General features: G+C 36.6%; 1 protein-coding gene across 7 annotated transcripts in view; it reads left to right on the plus strand.

Annotated features, from left to right (window-relative positions):
* Positions 1–25,476, plus strand: part of LOC131427031 (uncharacterized) — a 231,662-nt gene that overhangs the window by 177,322 nt on the left and 28,864 nt on the right. For all 7 annotated transcript variants that reach the window (XM_058589904.1, XM_058589909.1, XM_058589910.1 and 4 more), the window contains one exon: positions 2,151–2,278. In XM_058589904.1, coding sequence (XP_058445887.1) covers positions 2,151–2,278 — 128 coding nt within the window. The remainder of the gene's footprint in view (positions 1–2,150; positions 2,279–25,476) is intronic.

Consider the following 25,476-nt stretch of genomic DNA (forward strand, 5'->3'; position numbering starts at 1 on the left):
CATTTAACTTGTGTTTGATCGGTCTCAGAGGATGTAAATTTACACGTTTTTTCTAGGTGTGTAGAATTTAATCTTTTATATCTACGTGGATCAATGCAATTAACTGAGACAGAAGAAAAACTTATTTGCTCCGAAATTTCTTAGAATCTCAACTAGAATTATAGAAGAACTAATAAAAATTCTTGTTGAAAAAGTTTTTGAGTTGCTAGTAATAAACATGGTAGAAGTGATGTAATTGGCTTTGAATTTAAAGCGGCAGCAGATTGGGACAATGTAGTTTGGCAGCGTACATGAAATCAGGACACCGATTGAAACTGATTTGTATTATTGAAACTCGTTTTTTTCATTAAAAAAAATATCCGTATCATAAATTTTATTGACACATTTAGTGTCCTACTAATCTAATTCATCAGTGGCATTTTTAGTGTCCTACTAATCTAATTCATCAGTGAGGGCAGTAATAGTCACCCAATGATACAATTTCATCGATATGCATACTAAGTCTACCAACAATTCCATAAACTAAGCACAACTCTAGATAAATCTCACTAGCTGATGGTTTTCTGGCCCGCAAAAATCCTATTACATCGTCAAGTTAACAGCCGGCGGAAGCAACGATTATCGTGGGCATCGTTTACTGTACGCACAGAGAGTAAAATGACTGCTGAATATAAACAACACCACAAGTTGCACAAGTTTAAGCGAGTTATAACCTGTCGATTTAGACATATACGCGAATGGCCATTACTTTTCGAATATGCCTCGTATGAAAGCTCTCCTCTAGACAACTAGAACAGATGTGTTTAGTAGGTGATAGTTATGTTCTATAAAATCCACATTCAATTATGTATGAATGCTGATTTCTGCTTTCATGGTAAGCAACACAAATGGAAAGACCTGAATTGCAATATTAGCGTAGTGTAAATTACATATACCTTATGATAAAAAAAGAACCGGAATATTCATTTTAAAATTCCCGCGCTTGTCCAATCGGTAAACTTTTATTCTCTCACCGTTGGCAACACTTTTGTACACATTCTATCAAATTTTGACGCATATCGTACGATTAGTTTTTGTTTGGCGTCTATACAAAGATGTTGAAAAATTTTCGTGTGGCGATATTTATAATGGATGGAAATTTAGAACAACGTGCGTGCATCAAATTTTGTGTTGCAAATGGATTTAAGTGTTCCGACGCGTTGAAAATGTTAGAAAAAGCCTTTAGTAAACCGTGTCTAGGAAAAACACAGGCATACGAGTGGTATAAACGCTTCAAAGGTGGTCGTACAACCTTGGATCGTGATGAGATCCCTGGCCGCCCAACAACATCTGTTACTGAAGAAAACAGTCGCTTCTCGGCTGGTGCCAAAAAAGCTGAATTTCATTCAAAAACAGCGTCGTGCTGATGTGGCCAAAGATATGATTTCCAACGCAGATAGTGACCCCACATTCATCGAATGCATCATAACTGGTGATGAGGTGTGGATCTATGAATATGACGTCGGAACCGTACAACAATCGACCGAATGGCACTTCGAAGGCGAGCCGTTGTTCTAAATTTTCATCCATTATAAAAATCGCCACACGAAAATTTTTCAACTTCTTTGTATAGACACCAAACAAAAACTAATCGTACGATATGCGTCAAAATTTGACAGAATGTGTATAAAAGTGTTGCCAACGTTGAGAGAATAAAAGTTTACCGATTGGACAAGTGCGGGAATTTTAAAATAAAAATTCCGGTTCTTTTTTTATCATAAGGTATTAGTGAAGTCATTGCGTAAATATCATCAAATCGCAGCGATATAGTGCTGTAATCTATGAAATATTGATAATAAAGCCATAAATGCTTGTATTAATTTATACCAATCTCTGCTCTGAAGTGTTTTGAGTTATGTTATCCGAACACAGTGACAAAAGCTTATTTTTTCCCTATTACTTCGTTCGCCCAACGTTTGCTAGGAAGTAGAAAATGTTTGATTGTCAAAACCATCGTTCTACCTATAAACCTATTCACATCAATTATGTAAATCCCAAAAATAAGAATGTCTCTGTTTTGGTTTGGTACTCTCCCGCATACTTCGTTATAATTTTTCATTCAAGCGTAAAAGCGTCAGTTTATTTACATCATCTTTCCTTTCTTTTTGCAGGTCTAAGCGTGGGCGACGAACTTGGGCTGGCCGAGTCGCTGGGCAATGTCGAGGGCAGCAAAAGGCGAGCGCTCAACGTGCGGACCAATGTCAACAACATCGGGGTACTGCCAGCGGCCAAAATGCCGGTAAGTATGGCAGATGTGGACGCCGACCCAATAATAATAATAATAGCAAGATAGTAAAAACAAGCGCAAAACGTGGCTCTTCGTGACTGTGTGTGGCCGAGTTGGGGCAAAGAAATTTGGGTTGAATCCGGACGTTTGTATGCCAGCAGGTGACGATACACAGTGCAAACGCAGGGGGCTTTCACTTTTTATTCGATTATTTAAGTGCTGAATACGTAAATGCCACGGGTGATTTTGAATGTTGAGTTGGCTGAGATTTTTTGCTGTAGTTACAAATTGTAATGAGTCCGGTAAATTATGTTGTTTCTTGAGATAAACTTGTCAGATAATTAATCAATTTATATGGACGAAGGCCCCAAATTTGCCTCAAATTGATAATCGTTCGTTTTAAAATGAACACCAAATAATATTATTTTTACGTTTCGTCTTTGACTCATCAGTGCAGAGCAGTTCAAATTAAACTACTTAGTGGTAAACTCGGTAAATAGCAGAAACTTTACGTCTGCTTAGCGGTTCAAATTGAACTGCCGAGCTTAGCACTAAGCAGTTCAATTTGAACTGCTCTGCACTGATGAGTCAAAAATGAAACGTAAAAATAATAAAAACGGTTATGCGCCCTAGCACAAAATTTGGCTAACCTCTAAATGATCAATTAATAGTTTTTACTTCCAACGAAAAGCAGACCGATGTAATAGTTACATTTTAACATCAATAAATACAATCGGCCCAAGTACAAAATTGATTGTAAGCATTAGCATAAACCATGCCAACGGAAATGTAACACATTTTCACGATACTATAGAAAGCAGGAAAAGTTACACGAAACTGTTTAACAACTCAATCTACACTGGTAACGTTTCCCAATATAGACATTGATTGAGAACGACTGACCGGTTCTTGATTTATTGAGCCGAAGAAAAAAACGGTCGATCGTTTCAACAATTTAGCAAATTAACAAGTAATTATTTTTTTATCTCGGAATTTCTCATCTTGAAAACACGAGTCTTCTAATTATCAAATTATGCCGTGATCAATTTCGGCTAAGATTTCGATCATGATGGATTGATTGGCTGAGCATTTGGCCCAGTTTGTGGAATAAGTGTTTTTTTCCAAATCATGCACATGTGTGCTCCACAAACGGTTGCATCCATACTCAGTATCGATCGAAGGCAATCCGGAACAATATACAAAGAGTTCTTTGGAAATTATTACTAAACTTTGAAACGAGCAAAACATACTGCCTACACTAAATATTTTACGAGCTTTTCGATCAAATCCAACTGGAGTTCAAATATATCGACCGTGGTTTGATAGTGCCTGTAAACTTTGATTTGATAATACCAGTGAGATTAACACACTGATAAAGCACTTGAATTTTAAAAAATTGTACATCTGTAAACATGAACGATTCATCAATTTAATCCAAGTTCGCAACCCGTCTACGAATTTAAGCTTTGTTTTATTCTTGTGATGCTAATTTACAAATCGGCTATTCTAGTCATCGTCAATCATTTAGGTTTCAAGTGCGCCTGGTTTGGGTTCAATTCTGCCTGCCGCCAGTGTTTTTTGATTCCATGTAATTGTAATTGTTGAATGCTGTCGCAGAATGAGCAAGGACTGTCAAAATCTTTTCTTCATGAACATTGCTTCTTCGAAGAAACGAGTAAATATGATTTATATAAATCAAAGTCTTGAAAGACGGAAAATAACATAAAATGAAAGAAAAGATTTTGCAAGATCAAATAATAGGTAAAAAATAATTCCTTCAAAAAAGTAAGAACAAATATTAAAACAATAATTGTTGCTTGAATGAAGTGATACTTTCGTAAGAAGAGTCTCCGAATTTGAAACATCGAAAAAATCCGGTAATCGAGAGTAGGAAAAGAGAAACTCCTGCAATTGTCACCTTTACGACATGGAAGCAGGAGCCCATTGGATCCTCACACACGGTCTCTATGATACCCTTGTACGCAGGAAAATAACAGGCACTTTCGAATAAAATGCGATAGCAAAGTTATATTAAAAAGCTAGTTCATTTTGCTATCATTGCTTGTTTTGGCATTATTTTATTATTGAAATAGCAAAATAATGCTTCAATTTGGTATAATAGCTTGTTTTGCTACTTTTCCGCAATTTAAAGATAATATAATTTCTGTTGGTAGTATTTTAGTAAAACAGTTATTCATTGTTTCATTTTATTGTGTCATTCATTTGACATGCATCAACAATAGAAATCTATTTTTCGAAACCGTCAATCGTGTTCCCTCAAAGTTATTTCAAATGCATTTTATCTTTAGTCACTGTATTTCAATGTTGCTATACTAATGTTTTGTTTTTGAAAATACCTCAATTAGATATTACTCTGATCATGCGGGTGACAATTTTAGGTATTCTGTTTAGCAATTTTAGGGGAGCGGGTTATTTCGCCGAAAGCCATTTCGCCGAATGCCATTTCACCAAGTCGTTTCGCCGAATAGATCATTTCGCTGAAAGTCATTTCGCCGAAAGGGTCATGTCTCTTGTATGTTATGTCTCCTGTATAGTGAACTGATGTGGCACATAACCGAAGTCAAGGCTTTGTGCCGCTGAGCCGACGCCTGCTGAACGACGGCCTCTTGCATACAAACCTGTAACCGCCTCGTTTGCCGGTCTACTCAAAGCTAGGTTTCTTTGCTTTAGTTAGGTCCGAAAGAGTGGTAGCGAGGTCGGACAGCACATGAACCAAAACGATGTGGCGTTGTCGCATTAGATATTTTTTCATTTTCACTTAATAAACGGAAAATACCACATACATTTGCCTGGTAGATACACCTATGCAATTGCTTTGATGCTTAGTAGCTAATAGTCAACAAGTTTTATTGGGAACTCCGTTTTGAGGTTCATGAATCAATCCTTATTCAAGAGTACAATAATCAATTTTTATTCAAGAAGTACAACTGTAGGTCAACAAAACCTGCGTTAACGCTATCATCTTTCATTTGTCTTTATTTTAAATCAATTGTAATTACGATTTTAAGACGATTTCAGAATTCGACGAAATGATCCTTTCGGCGAAACGGCTTTCGGCGAAATGGTAATCGGCGAAATGGTTTTTGGTGAAATGGCATTCGATGAAATGGCTTTCAGCGAAACGGGCTTCGGCAAAACGACCCTGATCCCAATTTCAGCACTTAATTCAACCTCACTTCAAGCTCTTTTCTTATGGTCGGACTATCTACCTCGTATAGAGCTTCAGCCCCTTGATCGTATTGTATTTGCCCAGTTGTTCTAAATTTATAAATAAATCCCACACAACTTGGAGTCTAAGGAACATACATAATTGCTTCTATCACGTTTTTACTCATTGTAACAATATTTTCAAGATTCTGAATCATCTGATTCTTGTCAACAAAATTATATTCAAAAGTTTCATAACAGATTGATCAACAATTGGTCAAACAAGTATGTGTGTGAATCGATTTGACCATCAACCGGTAAAATATCAATATTAGTTCATACAAAATAAGGATAAAACATTTCTTTCTCAATATTAGTTCATACAAAATAAGGATAAAACATTCACTCAGACATTTTAGCAAATTCGAGCTGTCGGATCTTTCGTTTAAATTCTCCCGATCAGATTTTACACAGCCTTCTTGATCGCTTTTCTCGCCGATGAACTCTTTCATGCGTTAAACTGCATCTCGCTAACAACTGTCTTCTCCTTGAGGTTCCGACTACTATTCTTCTATTGGACACTGTTTTGCTTAATGACAAGATGCCAAATCCCATCAAAACAGAACTAAACATGTGTGTTGTTTGGGGCAAGGCAACCGATGTTAATTCAAGTATTCTTGCACATAAATTTCCAAACTGATGGTCCTGGTTACGATAGGAATGCTGTTTTTTAAGCCAGAGATACAGATGGCGAACGCGAGTTATTCATATATGAAATTAGAAAACCTTATTAAATTTGAAAATATCTACCACAATTTCTCATTCAATTTATCTTCAAATTTCAATACTCTGTTACATGCAAACTAACTTTGTCAGCATCCCCATGTTCAACATACTCTGCCCAAATTGTTCAACTTATCATCATTATTAGGAGTCCATACCCTTGGCATCTTAGAGCTTAAGCAGTGTGCCTTAATATTATATTATATTATTGAATAAAAAAAAAAATTATTAGGAGTCTTGAAAGTCAACCGGACACGGTTTTAGACGAACTTCTCAGCTTATTCTAAAAATTTTGGACGCAGAACATGGGTTTCGCTTGAAACAGCTGATAATTCTTTTCTACGTTTTCTATTTGACTTTAATCGATCCTGCCTTCTTGGTTGTCAATAAACTTTTTTCGGGAGCTTCTATTCTAGGTTGGTGATTGATTATTTGGCCTAACTGAACAATTTTAGCTATTTGGCGTGCGAGTAGGTCGTAATTTCGTGATGCACGAGAAAAATTTTTACGCACTGTTCCTCTTACGTCGAAACTATAGAACAGTCAGAAGGTATGAGGTCAAAACCTTCGAACAGCTTACCCCAAATCTTCTTTCATAAATTTACCGACAAAGAGTTCTCCTAATTGGTGTTTGGGTCAATTGAGGACGAACACTAGAGAAGGTCCCAAGTGCAAAATTCTGCAGTTTTTCTTTGTTTACTTTCACTTTTGATTGTTACGGTCCAATCGGCAATTTCACATAGAATAATGACTGAAACCATGCACGTTCGATCTGCAATGTAGAATGTGTAATGAAAATACTGAAATATGACGTAATAATTGAAAGAAAAGTAAACAGAGAGAAAAGCTGTCATTTGCACTTGGGATCTTTTCTAATGTTCATAGAGAATTATGGTTATGGAATTAGTTGAAGTTGTGAGTTGAAGTCCTTAAGCAGATCCAATACGACCTTTCCATAGGGGACATATTAATGTGGAGCGAAATCCTGCTTTGAGTATGTGGACAAATATTCATCATAGGACTCAGTTAAAAGATAGATTGGGGTAAAACGGTATAACATGATTCGTACGGCCATTGAATCTTTGTAATCTACTTTTGTCATTGTAATCTACTTTTTAGGGTTTTCTTCGCAATCTCAATAGTTTATGTTGAACTGCTACCTCCGACCTGACGGTTCAACATAAACCGCTAGGCAGACGTAAAGTTAATGCTATTTGCAAAACACTTATTTGATATTACGCCTAAGTGTAATATCAAAACCGACGTCCCGAACGCTTACACTTAGGTGTAATATCAAAGAAGTGTTTTGCAAATAGCAATAATTTTACGTCTGCCTAGCGGTTTATGTTGAACCGTCAGGTCGGAGGTAGCAGTTCAACATAAACTGCTACGCACTGATGAGTCTAAGACGAAACGTCAAATCAAGTGAAAAAAGGATTATTACTTGCTCCCAAGGATGGCTTTTATCGTATCAAAGAACGCTCACTAGCAACTCTTCACACGATTCAATCAGTGCCATCAAAGAGAAACGGATATCATCGATGCAACAAAAAACCGGCATGGTTCATTGAACATAGAATAGGCACCAGTGCGAGAGCGAATTTCTCTCGATGACCTGTCTGAGAATCAAAGGTTAGCTCGCTGCTGTGGGGATTCTCTATGAAGAAACAAACGGTCGCTTATTCTCGTTTCGCCTTCCGATTCTGTATGGGTAGTGGATAATTGCGATAGAATCATTTTACTATTGCCGCTTATTCTAACTATGTGCATATAACCTTTGTATAAGTTGTGTCTATGAAAATGTCTGTGAATGCTTCACACAAGGGTTTTGAATTATTGCAACCTAGTATGAGAATCATCAAGTTGAATCATCGACTCGATTTTCTGCGATAATTGTCAACTTGCGATTCTCTCTTGGTAAATTCCACACAGCACCAATCATTATCAGACTGTAATTTTTTTTAAGGGGCGTGAAATACTCAGAGTATGAAGTGGAGCGAAGAAATGTTGAAAATTCTCTCGCGGTTCATGCATTAAGAGACTCGAGTTTGAAAATATTGTATACAATATTGATAAATATCGAGCAGCTTCTGTCGAGCTTTCGGCAATCACCAACACTGCTTGCTCCTATCTTAAAAAAGCTCTTCGCGGAAAATCATTCAAATGCATAGACGAAATGTAAGTGCACCTAAATGAATATTTTGAATTCAAAAATCAGTAATGTTGTCTAATAATGAGACATGCTGAAATATGGAAGAAGGTTATAGAACAGAACAGAACATAGTAAATTAACCCTAAACATCAAATATCGTCTACTCATTTTGCACCGGAAAAGCAAAAAGAGCTTATGGAACAATCTAATACAAGGAGAGATTCACGCGGGAACGCAGTCTTCAAATATCAAATGTCACGTTATATTCCTAACTAGCAACTAGCGGGCGAAATATGGGTCCATGATAGCAACCCTATTCCTACTGGACTATTGTTCGAAATAGAATAGAACCGTTGAAATATATTACTTCCAGCTCAGCTCAGTCTCACGAAAATTTCAAAGCAAGATGAGTTCAAAACGCTTCTGAACCCGGTTAGAGTCAGTTGGAAATCTTTACCTGAACGACTCAATTTAACCGGCAATCCGTCCTAAATTAACCTTAAACCATTTCTGCGAAGCATCTCCGACAGCTATAAATAAGAGTCGACGAAAAATGAGAGGTTTCCGTTGCGATCCTATTGTTCAACGCCTTACCGAATATGTGCTTTTTGTTGTTACAATGTCATCAATGCCACACAGTGAAAAGTTATTTCAGAATGTATAAAATCTTTCGTTATAGGGTGATGCATAACATTCAAGCAAATTAATAAAAAGATAAAAAAGTAAAACTATAGTGGCGCGATAGACGATTATTCTATCTGAACAAATTTCGCTAGTAGATTATAAAAAATAGTAGGAAAATATGGTGTCGCAAATAAACCTATTCCAGACAGGCGTCATTGCCGGTTAGCAGACAAAGACACCGGGTGCTCGTTGTAACCGATGCCGTAACGTGAAATGACGTGAGCAACGCCAGTCGGGAACGAGCGGTTCAAGCGCAGCATCATCTAACACGAACAGGTTAATATACGACTTGGCTCGATTTCACTTTCTTTCGTAGCGGCATTTGAACTCACATATCTAGGTATCTATGAAAGAAGCTTATTTTGCAGCCCACCAAAACCATCACCACCTCCTCCACCACCACCACCACAGCGTCATCCGTTTAGCGGTCGTCGAAGGTGGGTTTGGTTCGGCTTTACCGGTGCGGCAACCGGTACCGAATGCCATGCTCCGCACCGGATATTCGATTATGCCGAGATGATGTGATGCGGCTTGGTTATGCTTTAATGGGAAAGTGAAATTCTTTCTGAACTTTTCTCTTGCCACTTTGTTCGGTTCGGGATCATCGTACGCTAATCGACGACGAACGATGGAAGTTCGGTGCTTCATCTTCGATTGTAAATGATAATGAGTTTCACGAACGAACGGTGGTTTGTTGATGGTCAACAAACAAACGTTTGTGCCCTCGATTAGAGCCGTTCGTAGTGAAGATGCGTTGGGAAAGGTAAAAATGCGAGTAAATTTAAAAGGCTTAGTCACATATGATGTTTTGAAACAAACTTAGACCTGCTCCACGCAATAAAAAATCTTCCGCTAAAGACTAGAACTCCCGAGTTAGACGGAGTAAAATGTTGGAGACATAATGAAGATTAGCTCTCACAGGTTGGGAGAGTAGTGAACGTTTTCTTCACTGATTATTACAGGAGAAAGATTGCATTTCGATTCTCCCTAATTAAAACGCTTATACCGGGTGCTCTAGTGATCCAATATTTAATATGACCAAAATAACCGGAACTTCATTGTTCTGGTGCATGAGCGGCACTTCACGGATGTTATCATTGTATGAGTGTTTAGTGGTTCGAGGATTCACTCTGTCTCTGATCACTACTACTCTCCATTTATGTGCATTTTTGGAGACGTAAATTTAACCGATTTTTTCGGTCGAATCTCGGGTGTTTGAACCTGAACTCGATAGGTTCGGATTCAGAGAAACTTTACCGGGCCAGCTCGAGCACGAGTAAAGATTGTTATTTTCAAACGAGTACAGGTCGAGCTCTGGTTTTCAATATCAGACCCGGAAACGAACCTAGCTAACTCGGGTTTGGCTCGGATTTTGAAAAAAATCGGGTCTGCTGCAAGTAAAGATTTTTAATCGTATACCGGTCAGATAAGTTTTTTAGAATTTTTATACCAGACTATCTCTTACACTATTTCGTGACCACTGAGATTCGAGAAAAGTTTTCAATTGTATTGAATGAAAGATCATTGCGAAAGTTGCGTGGTAAGTGAAAAAGCCGTGCGAAATGCAATCAGGAAGTTCGGTGAAGATAACACCTTTGAGGATAAACCGAAAATGGGTCGAAAAAAAGGTCCTGCTAACCCTCAGTTGGATAAACGTATACTGAAGGCGTTTGAGCAAAAGAAGGAGGTTTCAACTCGAGATGTAGCCAAACAAGTGGGCACTTCGAAGTCAAATGTTCTTCGTGCTAAAGAACGTTTGAATTTTTGAACCTATAAAAAGCAGAAACAACCAAAACGTAGTCCGAAACAAGAGGCATCGATCAGGCCGAGGGTTCGGAAGCTGTACAATACGATTCTTGCTGGAAATTTGAACTGCATAATTATAGACGACGAAACCTACGTGAAACTCGATTACAAATCCTTGTCGGGATCACAATATTATACGGTGCGAAAAGAGCAAGTGTTAAACCAGTCCGAGACATCGATTGAAGTCGAAAAATTTGGTAAGAGAGCTATGGTCTGGCAAACAATTTGTAGCTGCGGTAAGATTTCGAAACCCTTCATCACCACTGCTTCAATGAACAGCGAAATATACATCAAGGAATGTTTACAAAAACGACTTCTACCCATGATTTGAAGCCGCAAGGATCATGTTGTCTTCTGGCCAGATCTTGCTTCTTGCCACTACTCGAAATCAACGGTAGAATGGTATACTACCAAAAATGTCACTTTCGTCCCAAAAGACATGAATCCACCAAATTGCCCACAACTTCGACCAATTGAGGAATTTTGGGCATTAACGAAGGCACATCTTAGGAAACATGTCTCGGCAGCCGAAACCATTCAACAGTTCGAAAAAGAGTGGAAAAAAGTGTCAAAACTTGTCGCCAAGAAGTCTGTACGGAATTTGATGAGGAACGTATCGACTAACCTATCACGCTATACCCGTCCCCATCTATTTTGTTGTAGATCGTGACTATTTCCAATGGAAATATATCTTTTAAATTGATTTTCCGATTGATTCTGTGTTTTTGGTATTTTTAGATTCCGATAATTACCATGAGGAGAAAGTCCACAAACAAAATTTGTTTTGAATATAGTACTGAAGTACAGTTTTTTTACTGAGTTATTTAAGTCTTTAAATTATATTCTATTCTATTTTTAAAAAATAAAACAAAAACAATTTACAAAATCACAAACATCTTTTTGGTAGAATTTAACTTCACTATTCGTTGTTTCTCCATTTTCAGCAACAGTGTGGAAAGTTTCATCAGTTGTCAGCTATAACCTATCAAAAAAATTTAAAAAAGTCAAGCAAACCGATACTACAAATTTTCTGTTTTGGCGACACAGAATTCTGAAGTTAAATTTAAATTAAAATAAACGCAAATTAAATAAACGCAAATTAAATTTAATAAACCTGTTTCAATCCACCAAACACTCATATTGTCATAAACATGACTAAGGAATTTTATCACGTTTCGCCTTCGGCTAATCAGAACTCAAAGCAGTTCAAATTGAGCTGCCATTTTCGCCTAGCAGTATCCGGAAGGTGTCACAAAAAGTGTAAACTTTGCGTATTGGTTTTCAGGACCTTTAAATTTTCTTCTAAAAGTTATATTTTTTACGAAACTGGTACTGACACTTCGTGGATAAACTTGATTCGCTGAGCATACGTAAAGTTATTACTTTTTGCACAATACTTCGAGTCATTTATCGAAATTTCGTTTTTGTGCCCAAGCTCAAAATCAGATGCCCAATTATTATTCCATTCCACCTCTGCACAGCACTGCCTACGTTGGGCGTGTTGAAGTAATGCGTTCTTGATTGGGAAAAGTTCCGGATCCGTTTAGAGTACTAGAAAACATCTGGTAAATGTTTGAGGAAGCTTCTCAGAGCGAAGATTTGGTTGGTTGGATATTAATTTAAAAAACCCTTCGTAATCCACCTAGTGGTGTGATAATGCCTTTCTCTTTCTTCAAAACAGTCTCATTCATTGTTCATTAATTTTCCGAAATCGAAAAAAAATTTCGATGCCAAAAGTTTTCGAATTGCATGAAACATCAAGATTTATATAAAATCGATTTTCTGGAACTTCAATCCCAGTCTCAGAAAGTCGATTCTTTCAAAAAAAATTGTTTTGATATAACACTAAATCTCGACGTTTCATGCAATTTTAAGATTTTCGGCATCCAAAAAAAAATTTCTATTTCGGAAATTTCATTTCCTCCCTATGGTGCTTTTTTAAGATCGAAAATTTTCAAACTTTAACCGCTGGGCAGCACATCTTACCCATGTCCGACTCAACTCAAATTTTGCATAAGGACTTTTTTGATGTGCTTAAACTTTTAAACATTAGCGCTTTACGAAATTAGAGGTGATTTCAAAATATTGGCACCCTTATATATAAGAGCTGTAACAATCAACGTGTTTTGTCGGTTAAGTCACTTATACCATCATATCTCCGGAACTAGAAGTCGCAGACATTTGATATTCGAACTTGATCAATGGCCTAATAATAGCTTTCAAACGAGTCTAATCTTGTTAAAATCGGTTTAGCTCTCTCCGAGAAACTTGCGTGGTAAAAAAAAACAAAACGTTTTGTCGGTTATGTCATTTATACCATTATATCTCCGGAACCAGAAATCACAGCCATTTGCTCTTCAAACTTGATCAATGGCCTAATAATAGCTTTCAAACGGGTCTAGACTTGTTCAAATCGGTTCATCCATCTCCGAGAAACTTGCGCGGTAAAAAAACGACACGTTTTGTCGGTTACGTCACATATACCATAATATCTCCGGAACCAGAAGTCACAGCCACGAGCCTAAGCTTGTTAAAATCGGTTCAGCCATCTCTGAGATAATTGAGCGGTGAAAATATCTTCGAAAAGTACACACCCACACACACAGACATTTTCCGATCTCGTCGAACAGAGTCGAATGGTATATAACACTATGGGTCTCCGAGGCTTCGTTCGAAAGTCGGGTTTTCCAGCAATTCTAATACCTTTCTATAGAGAAAGGCAAAATGAACGAAACCAAGTGATGCCGACCGGGGAAATGTTTAAAATTGTTATTAAAAATTGGGTTCCTCAAGAGGACAATGATTCGAAGCATCGAAGTCGCACATGTCGTATCTGTAAAGAAACGAATGACATCATCATGTTGATATTTTTGCAGTAGCTTTAGAGCGCAGCTTGGTGTGATATATGAAATAAATTCTGTGATTAGAAATAATATTAATATACTTCACAACGAATCTATGCTTCTTGTTTCGGACTGTGTTTTCGCTGACAATGCTACTTATAGGTTGGAAGATTCAAACTAGAGATGGGCCATTCGTTCGTGAACGTCTCAAAAGAACTACTTCTTGGGAAAGAATGAATGATCAATAGATTTTTTTTCGAGAACCGTGGTTCTTTAATAAGAAAGCTTCATCACGAAACATCAGTTAAAATTCGTTCGACCTTTAGTGTTTTTTTGTCGTTTCACCTAACGAAACTAAGTTCTCGATTAGTCTTTTCACAATCATACCAACTATCAAAGAACGAACAAACGGCTCTGTAGATCTAGTTATTTCAATAGAACTCTGCGGTACTGAACGGTTTTTTTTTTAAATGAGCTGTTTCATCTTTAATTTAAACGTTCTTTAGCACGAAGCATATTTGACATTGAATTGCCATTTTTTTAGAAACATCTCAAACTGAAACTTACTTCTTCTGCTAGAATGCTTTCAGTATACATTTATCCAAACAAAGTCAATTAAAAAACTAGCCGTGATAGATTTTTTGACATAATTTCGAAAGCTCAGTAATCGTTAGATGGATTTATATAATCTAACCATCAATCGATTCGGAAACATTTAACTTAAACATATATTGAAACGTTGTTTTAGTATTTCAATAGTACACCATTGCAAAATCGGTTCGAATTGACTTATGTTTTCACGAGCCAATTAAAGCATGCCATAATGATGTCATCTTCTTGACTCGTGTAACACGGCCGACCGTTTTGGATCGTTGCTTTACACCTAGCATTACTTTCAGTAGCAGTTCTGGTTCGGTCGATGGGGGGAGTCTTCGAGTCAAGAATGAAAAAATACCCCACGATTCTGTACAGTATGAACATGCGCACAAAATAAAACAATCTATAAAGCCTAGCTCTGCCACATTTTTTGCTCAGTCAACGCCTGCCTTCACGCAGAACGGATGGGTAAACAATTTGCTTTGTAATCCCTTCCATGAACGGTCAACGGCTCGGATTATGGTGTTCAGTATCGAAACGACTTGTACTCGGTGCGACTCGATAATGCCCGTAGAGTAGGTTGTTTGTGCACATCAGAAAGGGGGGACATTCTACTGGTTTATTTAGTGTGCCGTTCGCCTCGCACGAACGGCATTGATTTTCAAATCAATCCCACAGAAGGACATTAAAATGTGCGATCTAACGTTGTGTTTCACAACTAGTGGCGTACGTGTGCAAGGATGATGATTGCGTGTTTATCTATCAAAATGCAACGAAAAACTTGTAAAAACTTATAAAATCATTTATACATTATTTGCAACATCATTTGTTTATTTTATTGTCGTCGATTAGAGTAAAAATTATTCATACCTATCTAGAATTATAACATTATCATAAAAAAAATATTTTGAATTTTATTATGTCTTTGTTCAAAATAAAATCAAACAGATGATAATCTGTATTAAACTGATTGCAGCAAACATCCATTGGATTATTTTGTTCATACTGTGTGCGATGTGCTGATCTTCGTATTAAGTCCGATTATTAATATCTTTAAGGAACATTCATATGAATCCTTGTTAGAAGCATGAGGGAGTCGATGTTATTGTTGAGCAAATCAAAAACGAAAAGTCGTTGATGAAATATCCGCCTGTTTTGCAGCGTGGGTAAGTTGATGAGAGCACAGCGATGTTCGTAGCGTGGTAGCTGAAGTCGATTTAGTCAAGGAAGTTTTCAAAGCGGACAAAACATTTCTGCACTAGTTCGATCCGATCGGTGTAAACGTTGAAGTATGAAGCCCAGATTACAACTCCGTATTCAAGAATGCTGCGCACAAGAGCAATGTAAAGAGCCTTAAGACGTCGTTGAAGTCTTTAGTGTTGCGTTTGATAAGCTCCAGGACGACAAACTGTTCGGTGAAGCGTAACTTGCGGTCGAGAATTACGCATAAATCTTTCACAGATGAAAATCGTTTGAATGGATTCGCCATCATTGAGTATTCAATTAAAGTTGGAGACTGAGCTCGTGAAAATATTATGCTATTACATTTATTAACATTAGCACTCATGTTGTTTCTATCACACCAATATATGGCACATTCAATGTCCATTTGTAATGCGCACAACAATCTACAAGGCTTGTGATGATTCGGTAAATTCTAAAATTGTCGGAAAACATTACTTTAAACGACGATAGTTCAATGCAAAGATCATTCACCAATAGCACAAACAAAAGTGGTCCGAGATTACTCCCTTGAGGAATACCTGATGTTATATCAAAAGGATCAGAATGTACAGTTCCGATTGGTTCATGCGAAAATATAATTTTCGTGTTAGAAAAATCATTTTCCACCTCTAAATTAATATTCTTTCGCTCCGAAAAAATCGTGACAAATCATAACTGTCAACATGACTCTCTCTCTCTCTCTCTATATATATATATATATATATATATATATATATATATATATATATATATATATATATATATATATATATATATATATATATATATATATATATATATATATATATATATATATATATATATATATATATATATATATATCTGTGTGTGTGTGTGTGTGAAAAATATTTTCACTCACTCACTTTCACTTTAGTGCGAACAGGCTTTTAGAATCAGTATCGTACCGACTTGTACTCGATGCGATTCAATAATGCCTTGAAGAAGGTTGCTTGTGCATTTTTGATGTCATCGTGATCGGTGGTGTCTAGTAGAGAACCCTTCACCGAAATTCCTGATCGCTGCTCGTACGGCTTTCTCACTTACTCCTTCAGTTTTTGTTATCTGTTTCAGTGACTGCTGGGATTCTTTGCACAGTTTGTACACAATGTTTCCACGCATTGTGAAACAAATTGACGGAAATATATTAACAGAAATTTTTTGCTGAGAAGTTGAGTTCGAATAAAACTATAAACAGTCCTGAACGATTTCCTTGAGGTACTCCAAAGCTAACAAAAAAATTAAGTGTTGTGCAGTTTTATATTGACAATGAGTATACGTAAGTACAATTGCGTAAACGTTCACCGATAGCTCAAGTGCGTATAACTTTTCAGAATGTGGAAAATGCTAAGTTAGATTGATATACAAATAAAAAATCCGAACCGGAATTCTAAAATCGGTATGGCCGAAGTCAGATAAAATCACCTGAGTAGCTGTATAGTTTACATTTGTTTCAAAATATTTTAAAATCAGTGAAGACATCTATGAGAAATCAAAGCACGAATTAAATTTTTAGGTGCCTTCTGAATCGACAACTGAATACCACTAAAACTGAAAAATGGTAATTTTTTTTTATCGACTATCCAAATCTGCTAGCCCGATAAACCTGATTAATTTATGTGGAATAGACATTTTTATATCAATCACCCTGTATCTCCGAAACCGGAAGTTGGATCTGACTGAAGAGCAAGATGTTTTAAAAAATCTTGAAACTTTTCATTTGCATCTTAGATGATTCTTAGATTTCATTTGAATCTTAGATCGGTTCAGCCATCTACTAGAAAAATGAGTTACACAGTTTTAATTTCGTTTCACATATCATCCTGTAGTTCCGGAACCAGAGGTCGGAACCAAACATAATTCAGGAACTTTGTTTGGGAGCATACGACTTACGTATGAATCTGAATTTGTAGAAAAGAGACTTTCCGAGAAAATTGAGTGAAATTATTTGTCACACACGCATTTGCTGATCTCGACAAACTGATTCGAATGGTATATGGATGTTATGTTCTTCCAGCATTTATTGATGTAAGTAGTTTAAAACAATATAATTTAAAAAAATCTGCCATCATCTGATTTATATATGTCATATTCGAACGATTGTGTTGCCAAAAACGAGCCGTGCTAAAATCGGTCCGAGGCTAAATGTCATGAAAAAGGATGCTGTACACAGTCTTTTTGGTACTTAGAAACAATTGTATGTAACAGTATAAAAAATCGTGTTTTCCGTTGCTCCCAAGCATTTCTTTGTCATACAGCGCTCAAAACTTCTACTGATGGAATAGGAGGAAAAGTCGTTTGCACAAAAATTTTGATATCTGCGTTAAAAATGGACGGATTTTTACAATCTATGGCTTGTTGGATAGCTATTACCGTGCGGAATCTAAGTCTGAAAACATATTCTGTTTTCAAGGTCAATTGTGACAGATACTGACAAAAAAACTGAAAATTTTGACATAAAACTTCGTATAACTCAAAAAGTAAACATCCGATCTCAAAACCATTCAATAGCGTTCTGGGTGACGGGGAGACCTTTCATTTGCGACTAGTTTGATCAAAATCAGTCCAGCCATCTCTGAGATCTCGACCTCTTAGTTGACAACACACATACAGACACACACACATACACACACACGGACATTTGCTCAGTTCGTCGAGCTGAATCGATTGGTATATGTCATTCGGCCCTCCGGGCCTCTGAAAAATTTTCTAAAGTTTGAGCGAATTCTATACCTATTTTTTATATATAAAAACGTGATTAATCCACCTAGCAGTGAAATGATACCTTTTTTTATCAATACGCATGTGTTTTTGCATGGATATATTGGATATTGCATGGTGTTTTAGTTCTCATGACATTATTTTATTTATCGTCGTTTTAAACGGCAAATTGAGATTTTAATCACTCATTACCCTGTAATGCCGAGACTGCAAAACATATCGAATTTCAATCTTAGCGTGCGACAATCGATTGAACATTCCATGAGATGTCGAAGTAAGTTCCACTTTAGAGTTTTTCGTCATTATTTATGGTACTTCCAGAGCCGGTATTCAGGAATTAGCATAGCCCAAAATGATTCGAATGGCCATAAATTATTACGCCAAACAATTTACATGAAATTTATAAACTCATCATCTGTAATTCCAGAATCGGATAAAATTCACCAATTTTGTATGGGACCTTAAGTCCTGTAATATTTGTTTTTGAAGTTCGATTTGGTCTTTTTTGAGAAAATGATTGAGCTTTGAGAATCGATTCGATACTGGAACCGGAATTCTAAAATTTGTGTGGCCTAAATCAGTTAAATTCACCAGTGTGCAGTGTGTAGACATCTTTGAGAAATTGTAGTGCGAATTAAAATTTGGGGGTACATTCCGAATCCAAAAACGAATACCGCTCAAACTGAAATAAATTTATTTGGTAATCGACTATCCAAATCTGCAAACCCGATAAACCTGATTAATTTATGTGAAATGGACATTTTTATACTAATCACCCTGTATCTCCTAAACCAGAAATCGGATCTGACTAATTTTTATAGGATTTTAAGACCACTCATTTGAATCATAGATGATTCTTAGATTTCATTTGAATCTTAGATCGGTTCAGCCATCTACGAGAAAAATTAATTGCATTATTTTAATTTCGTTTCACATATCATCCTGTGGTTCCGCAATCAGAAGTCGGATCCAAACGTAATTCAGGAACCTTGTTTGGGAGTATACGACTTTTCATATGAATCTGAGTTTGTAGAAAACGGTTTAACCATCTCCGAGAAAATTGAGTGAAATTATTTGTCACACACGCATTTGCTGATCTCGACGAACTGAGTCGTATGGTATATGGAAGTCATGTTCTTCCAGCATTTATTGCTGTAAATAGTTTAAATCAATATAATTATGGAATTACTTCCAACTCGATAATGCTGGTATCATCTGGAAGTCGTATCTGACTAAAAAGTAAGATGTTTTATAGGATTTTAAGACCTCTCATTTGAATCATAGATGATTCTTAGATTTCATTTGAATCATGCCATATTCGTACGATTATGTTGCCAAAAACGAACCAGTAACAGTATAAAAAAACGTGTTTCATGTTGCTCCCAAGCATTGCTTTTGCATACAGCGCTCAAAATTCCTTCTACTGGAATAAGGCTTACACAAAAATATCGATATCTCCGTTTAAAATGGACGGATTTTAACAATCTATGGCTTGTTGGATAGGTATTACTGTGCGGAATCTAAGTCTGAAAATATATTCTGTTTTCAAGGTCAATTGTGACAGATATTGTTAAAAAACTGAAAATTTTGACATAAAACTTCGTGTAACTCAAAAAGTAAACATCCGATCTCAAAACCATTCAATAGCGTTCTGGGTGACGGGGAGACCTTTCATTTGCGACTAGTTTGATAAAAATCGGTCCAGCCATCTCTGAGATCTTGACCTCTTAGTTGACAACACACACACACACACACACACACACACACACACACACACACACACACACACACACACACACACACACACACACACACACACACACACACACACACACAGACATTTGCTCAGTTCGTCGAGCTGAATCGATTGGTATATGACATTCGGCCCTCCGGGCCTCGGAAAATTTTTCGAAAGTTTGAGCGAATTCTATACCTATTTTTTATATATATAAAAAAAGGTAAAAACGTGCTTGATCCTATCAGTGAGATGATACCTTTTTTGATCAATCCGCATGTGTTTTTTTCATGAATATTCTTCGGTTTTCATTATACATACATTTTATACATTATTTTAATGACCGTCTTTTTAAGCTGCAATTTGACATTTTAATCACTCATTACTCTATCTAAAAAGGTTACAATCGATTAAACTTTTCATGATATGTCGAAGTGAGTTCCACTTTAGAATTTACGGTAATTTAAGGTACTTCTAGAGCCGGTATTCAGGAACCAGCATAACCCAAACCGATTCGTATGGCCATATGACGAATAAATTGCAATAGTTTTGAGTCCAACTTTCAAGCTTTTCGGGATTATAATCTTCTATATCAGTTTGAATTTTAAAAATTCATCCTCCTGTAATTCCAGAATCGGAAGTCAGCATTGAATAAAATTAATTAATTTTGTGTGGGACTATAAGTTTATTTTAATTTGAATTTTTTTCTGAAATTCGATTTGGCTTTATTTGAGAAAACGATTGAGCTTTGAGAAACGATTCGATACTGGAGCCTGAATTCGAAAATCGGTGTAGCCGAAGTCAGACAAATTCACCTGATTAGTTTACATTTGTTTCAATATGTTTAAAAATCAGTATAGACATCTTTGAGAAATCGTAGTACGAGTTAAATTGTAGGGTGCCTTCCGAATCGAAAACTGAATACCACTAAAACTGAAATAAGTTTATTTGGTTGTCGACTATTCAAATCAGCAAATCTTAGATGATTCTTAGATATCATTTGAATCTTAGATCGGTTCAGCCATCTACGAGGAAAATAAGTTACACAATTTTAATTTCGTTTCACATATCATCCTGTAGTTCCGGAACCAGAAGTCGGATCCAAACATAATTCAGGAACCTTGTTTAGGAGCATACGAATTTTCATATGAATCTGAGTTTGTAGAAAACGGTTGAGTCATCTTCGAAAATAAGGTAAAAAATTGAGTGAAATTATTTGTCACATACGCATTTGCTGATCTCGACGAACTGATTCAAATGGTATATGGGTGTTTTGTTCTTCCAGCATTTATTGCTGTAAGCAGTTTAAATCAATATAATTATGAAATTGTTCAGAATTCGGAAGTACTGCCATCTTTCCAATATGTTAATTTTTCGAAAGTTTGAGCGAATTCTATACCTATTTTTTATATATATAAAAAAAGATAAAAAAGGTAAAACACAATAAAAAATAGATTAATTTAAATTCAAACGGATAAATTAAACCCATAATACTATTTAAACAGCCGCCTCTTACGACATAGGAGGTTTTCAAAAGCATAGACTAATGAAAACTCTGTTCAATTGTCTATATTATATAACTTTTAGCCTTGTTACCATCCACTATGTTTAGCTGTTAGTAGAATTGATTCTACTCTGAATTCTACTATTTAACTGTCACATCACTATTTAATCTTTCGCAAAGTCATTCGCCTAATGGGTTAAAATGTTTTCAGGACTTAATTTGTCAAAGCTAGGAATCAAACACAACTAAATTATGTAGAAAACGGTCGGCCCAATCCGTCTTGCTATGCAAAAGTAGACCTTCTTTCATTTAGCAAATACAACAATAACATATTTAGCATTAATTGTAGGCAATGATTGCATTGACACAGGCCAAACGTAAAACTTTGCCAAATTGTCGAACGTGCCGAGGCGTGTGCCAATTAGTACAGCCAAACAGCAATCCTCAGTTGGTTCTGAATGGCAAAACTTTGCAAAATAGATGCGTTCCCAGCAGTAGAATTCTCATCATTAGTGTGCACCAAAAGTACGATTCCGGTGGAAAGTCCTCGAAACTGCCAACTTTCAATGAGAAATCATAAACTTTCTTCTTTCTGACAAAGAAACCATTCCCGTTTGCAGCGTGCAGTCGCTTCACTCTTTATTTCCTACTGCAAAAGAGCAAAGTCACAATGGGAATGCTGAAAACTGGCTGACATTCTTTGCATTATATTCCTTGTGCCTTGCCTAGCGCATTCCATCGCATCAATGCTAAAAGTTCTCATCCTGCTAGCATGATTCGCGATAGGATAATGTCCCATGATTCAAAGTTTGTCATCCTAGACTCAGCCTTTCATCCTTCCGAGCAACCAAAAAGATTTTATTGTTTCCCAGTACCCTACCATCAGGGTTCGGTGTTCCTCAGGCCGGAAGAGCAGAATTAAAGACAAACAATTGAATAAACAGGGCTCAGCCCTTTTTGTATCTCGCAAGTCCTCGCCAAAGCTACGCCACCCCCTCCTTTTCGCATCTTATTCTCATCCTGTTATCAACCGTCACGAGGCAAACGAAATGGAAGCCGGAATATTTCCCTAAATCATCACCAGCAAGTAGCAGTTGCACCACCAGAGAAGCATACTCGTATTCCCAGCGAAGTTTAAAGTTTATCGTTATTGTAACAGTAAATGGCAGTCGAATGAATTACTAACCGTGAGATGGGGTGAAATTGAGATACCATTTTGAACGAGAGAACTTTTTACGTTAATAAGAACCTATGGTGAAACCTCATTCCAATTGATTTACTGAATATTTCACTTGATCGGTACGATTGGCCTGATGCTACGGTTGTTTAACAATTTCGTCCCTCAGCTGCCCAATGTCTCTCTCCGGTTCAAAATTGCTGTCGATGAAACTTTCCCACCAGTTTACCACCAGCTTAAATTGGACAGTTTCAATGATTATGATCTTCTATCGAAGTGGACTAACTAAAATGCATTGCCATGAAAGGGTTATTCAAATGCATCCATCGGGACGTGTCGCTGAGCTTATACAGAAAATCCAACGAAAGCTAAGAAGCAGAAAAACACTTTATCATACCGATACGTACCAGCGGAGATAAAGATCTAAGCGAAAAGCGTCCGGAACTCACTACTCCAATTATGGGAACCGAACGGATTTATAACAAGCACTGCGAAGAATGATTGCTACTTACTAAAACCAGGGATCAACTTGGATATTAGAATAGGCGGAATAGAATTTGAATTATTTCTAGTATCAAATGTGGAATTTTGCGAGGAGTGCGGTTGTTAGGAAGAATGATTCATCTAGAAGCTACATTGTGTCTATCTTAAGCGATAAAATAATTCATAAGGATATGGAATGAGTATTTTGTTACACCAGACAACTTTGCAAACGATTTAAACTAGAGTTCTGGTACTTTGTCGACAGTAGCATTTGATAAACTTGTTATTAGTAGCTATCTTTAAAATAGAACATAATCATTTTGAAACTGAATTGAAAGAATTGGAATCGGCATAATCGGCTAAGAGGCTCGATGGCTAAAATTGGGCGTGATTGTTCACTTAAACAAACGATTCGTTTTTTTCAAGAAAATTTTTGTTAAATTACACTAGCTAAAACTTGCAGTTCAGACTTTATCTTTTGAGATATCTAAAAGAAAGAATTCTACAAACATTTGGTGAAAAATAAACTTTCTAACTCAATTTTAAAATCCGATAGCTGTATTTTTCATCTTACTTTCTGTATTATTCGAAAATTTCATGAACTTTATTATCTTAAAAACTGTTTTGATCTTATTTAAAAAACATACAGCTTAGTTTTCGTTGAATTTTTATATTGCTGTACATTGAGCCAGCTCTCATACAGTCCGTGTGCTGTACCTTTTCAAAAACACGCACACGAAGTCTGAAGCACACGCTCGTGTGCCGTGTTGCTACTAGATCGAGAGTCGTATGCTTCGAAGAGCCAGCTCGCGATGCTGGCTCATGAGCTGGAATGGGGAGCTAGCTCGTGAGCTGACTCATGTGCTAGCTCACGTGCTGAGTTGAGTGTCCGTTTTTGTTTTTTATTTAATAATATAATATAATTTTTAAGCACACAGTGTCCGCTCTTGTATTGTATCTTGTCAGTAGGTGGACTACACAAATTTTTGGCAGAGAGATCCGTTCCTGGAAGTCAACGACTGCAGTTGATGTATTCCGATTTACACTGAAAAATTATTGTCTTGAAATCTTGGACTTTTTTTCAGCTCTCGAATGAGCATTTCTTCTCGAACAACAGATCATAATAGAACCATAAATTTGATAGTTGTTACAATTTTTTATTGTTTTAGCAATTAACGAGACCCGACTTTCATTAGAGTGTACTCGTACCTAGGAAAATTTGCGCCCGGGGCAAAATATGATTAGGCGCCCCCACGGGAGCTATCATCGGTATAGCGAGCAAAACAAAAAACGGTTCCCCAATTTCACCATCGAAAACTGACCGAAAATTGTTTGGCCCCCTCAAAAAATCGCTGCGCCAGTGGCGAATACACTGGAACTTCAATTTAAGCGCAGAGCCGGGATTGCGCACATAAAATTTTGCGTAAATTAAATAAAACATCGCGTTGTTTCAAATTTTACGCGTAAATTTCCTTTGATTTTAGTGTAAATAACATGAACAATACTACCACATCCGATGATTCAGTGCCTGAGGAGCCTATGTTCTGAGACTATGTTTAAGAGATGTTCCAATATCCAAGAACCACTTGGAGTGCTGTCCTTAGGGGTGTAATTTGCATTCGACTTCTAAGTGCGCTGTATTGATTTATATGTATCAATTATTCATTAAGCAAATATGTGCTTCTGTAGCTCAGTCGACTAAATGGCGTGCTTTGTGATCTAATGTTCCTCGGTTCAAGCCGCGCTGTTGCTATCGATCTTTTGTTTATTTTATTTCATTCGATTTCAAACTATGTAATTTTCAAATCACTCAATTTTACATGTTCTTGAATATAAATTTGTGTGAGATACGACGCTCCATTTATGTGCATCTTATGAGATGTAGAATCACAAGATATTTTCGAACTGTGTGGTTCATACTTTTTGAGCTACACATTGCCTACTTGTCTATTTATAGCTACTCCAGGTAGGTTTCCAGTCGTCTAAGAACTTCGGTGAAAACAGGTATTAAGATCTACTCGATCATTCAACAGTCTATGTATAGTTTTTCAGTGCTGCTCATAGTCGTAGAGCTAAAACTCCAGGTAATTTTTCGGATGGCCTAGAGCAATCACAATTGTTCTATTGATCGCATGTGGCATCACGAATATGGAAACAAAATAATGGAAAAGTGTGGATAGTGGTTTTAAGAGTTTCGTGATGGCCGAAACTCCACTGCCACTGACAGTGTCTGAACTACATAAAATGGAGATTAAAACCGGAGTAAAATAAACGACAATAATAATAATAATAATAATAATAATAATAATAATAAT

This window comes from Malaya genurostris, chromosome 2 (genome assembly GCF_030247185.1).
Source record: "Malaya genurostris strain Urasoe2022 chromosome 2, Malgen_1.1, whole genome shotgun sequence".
Lineage (NCBI taxonomy): Eukaryota > Metazoa > Arthropoda > Insecta > Diptera > Culicidae > Malaya > Malaya genurostris.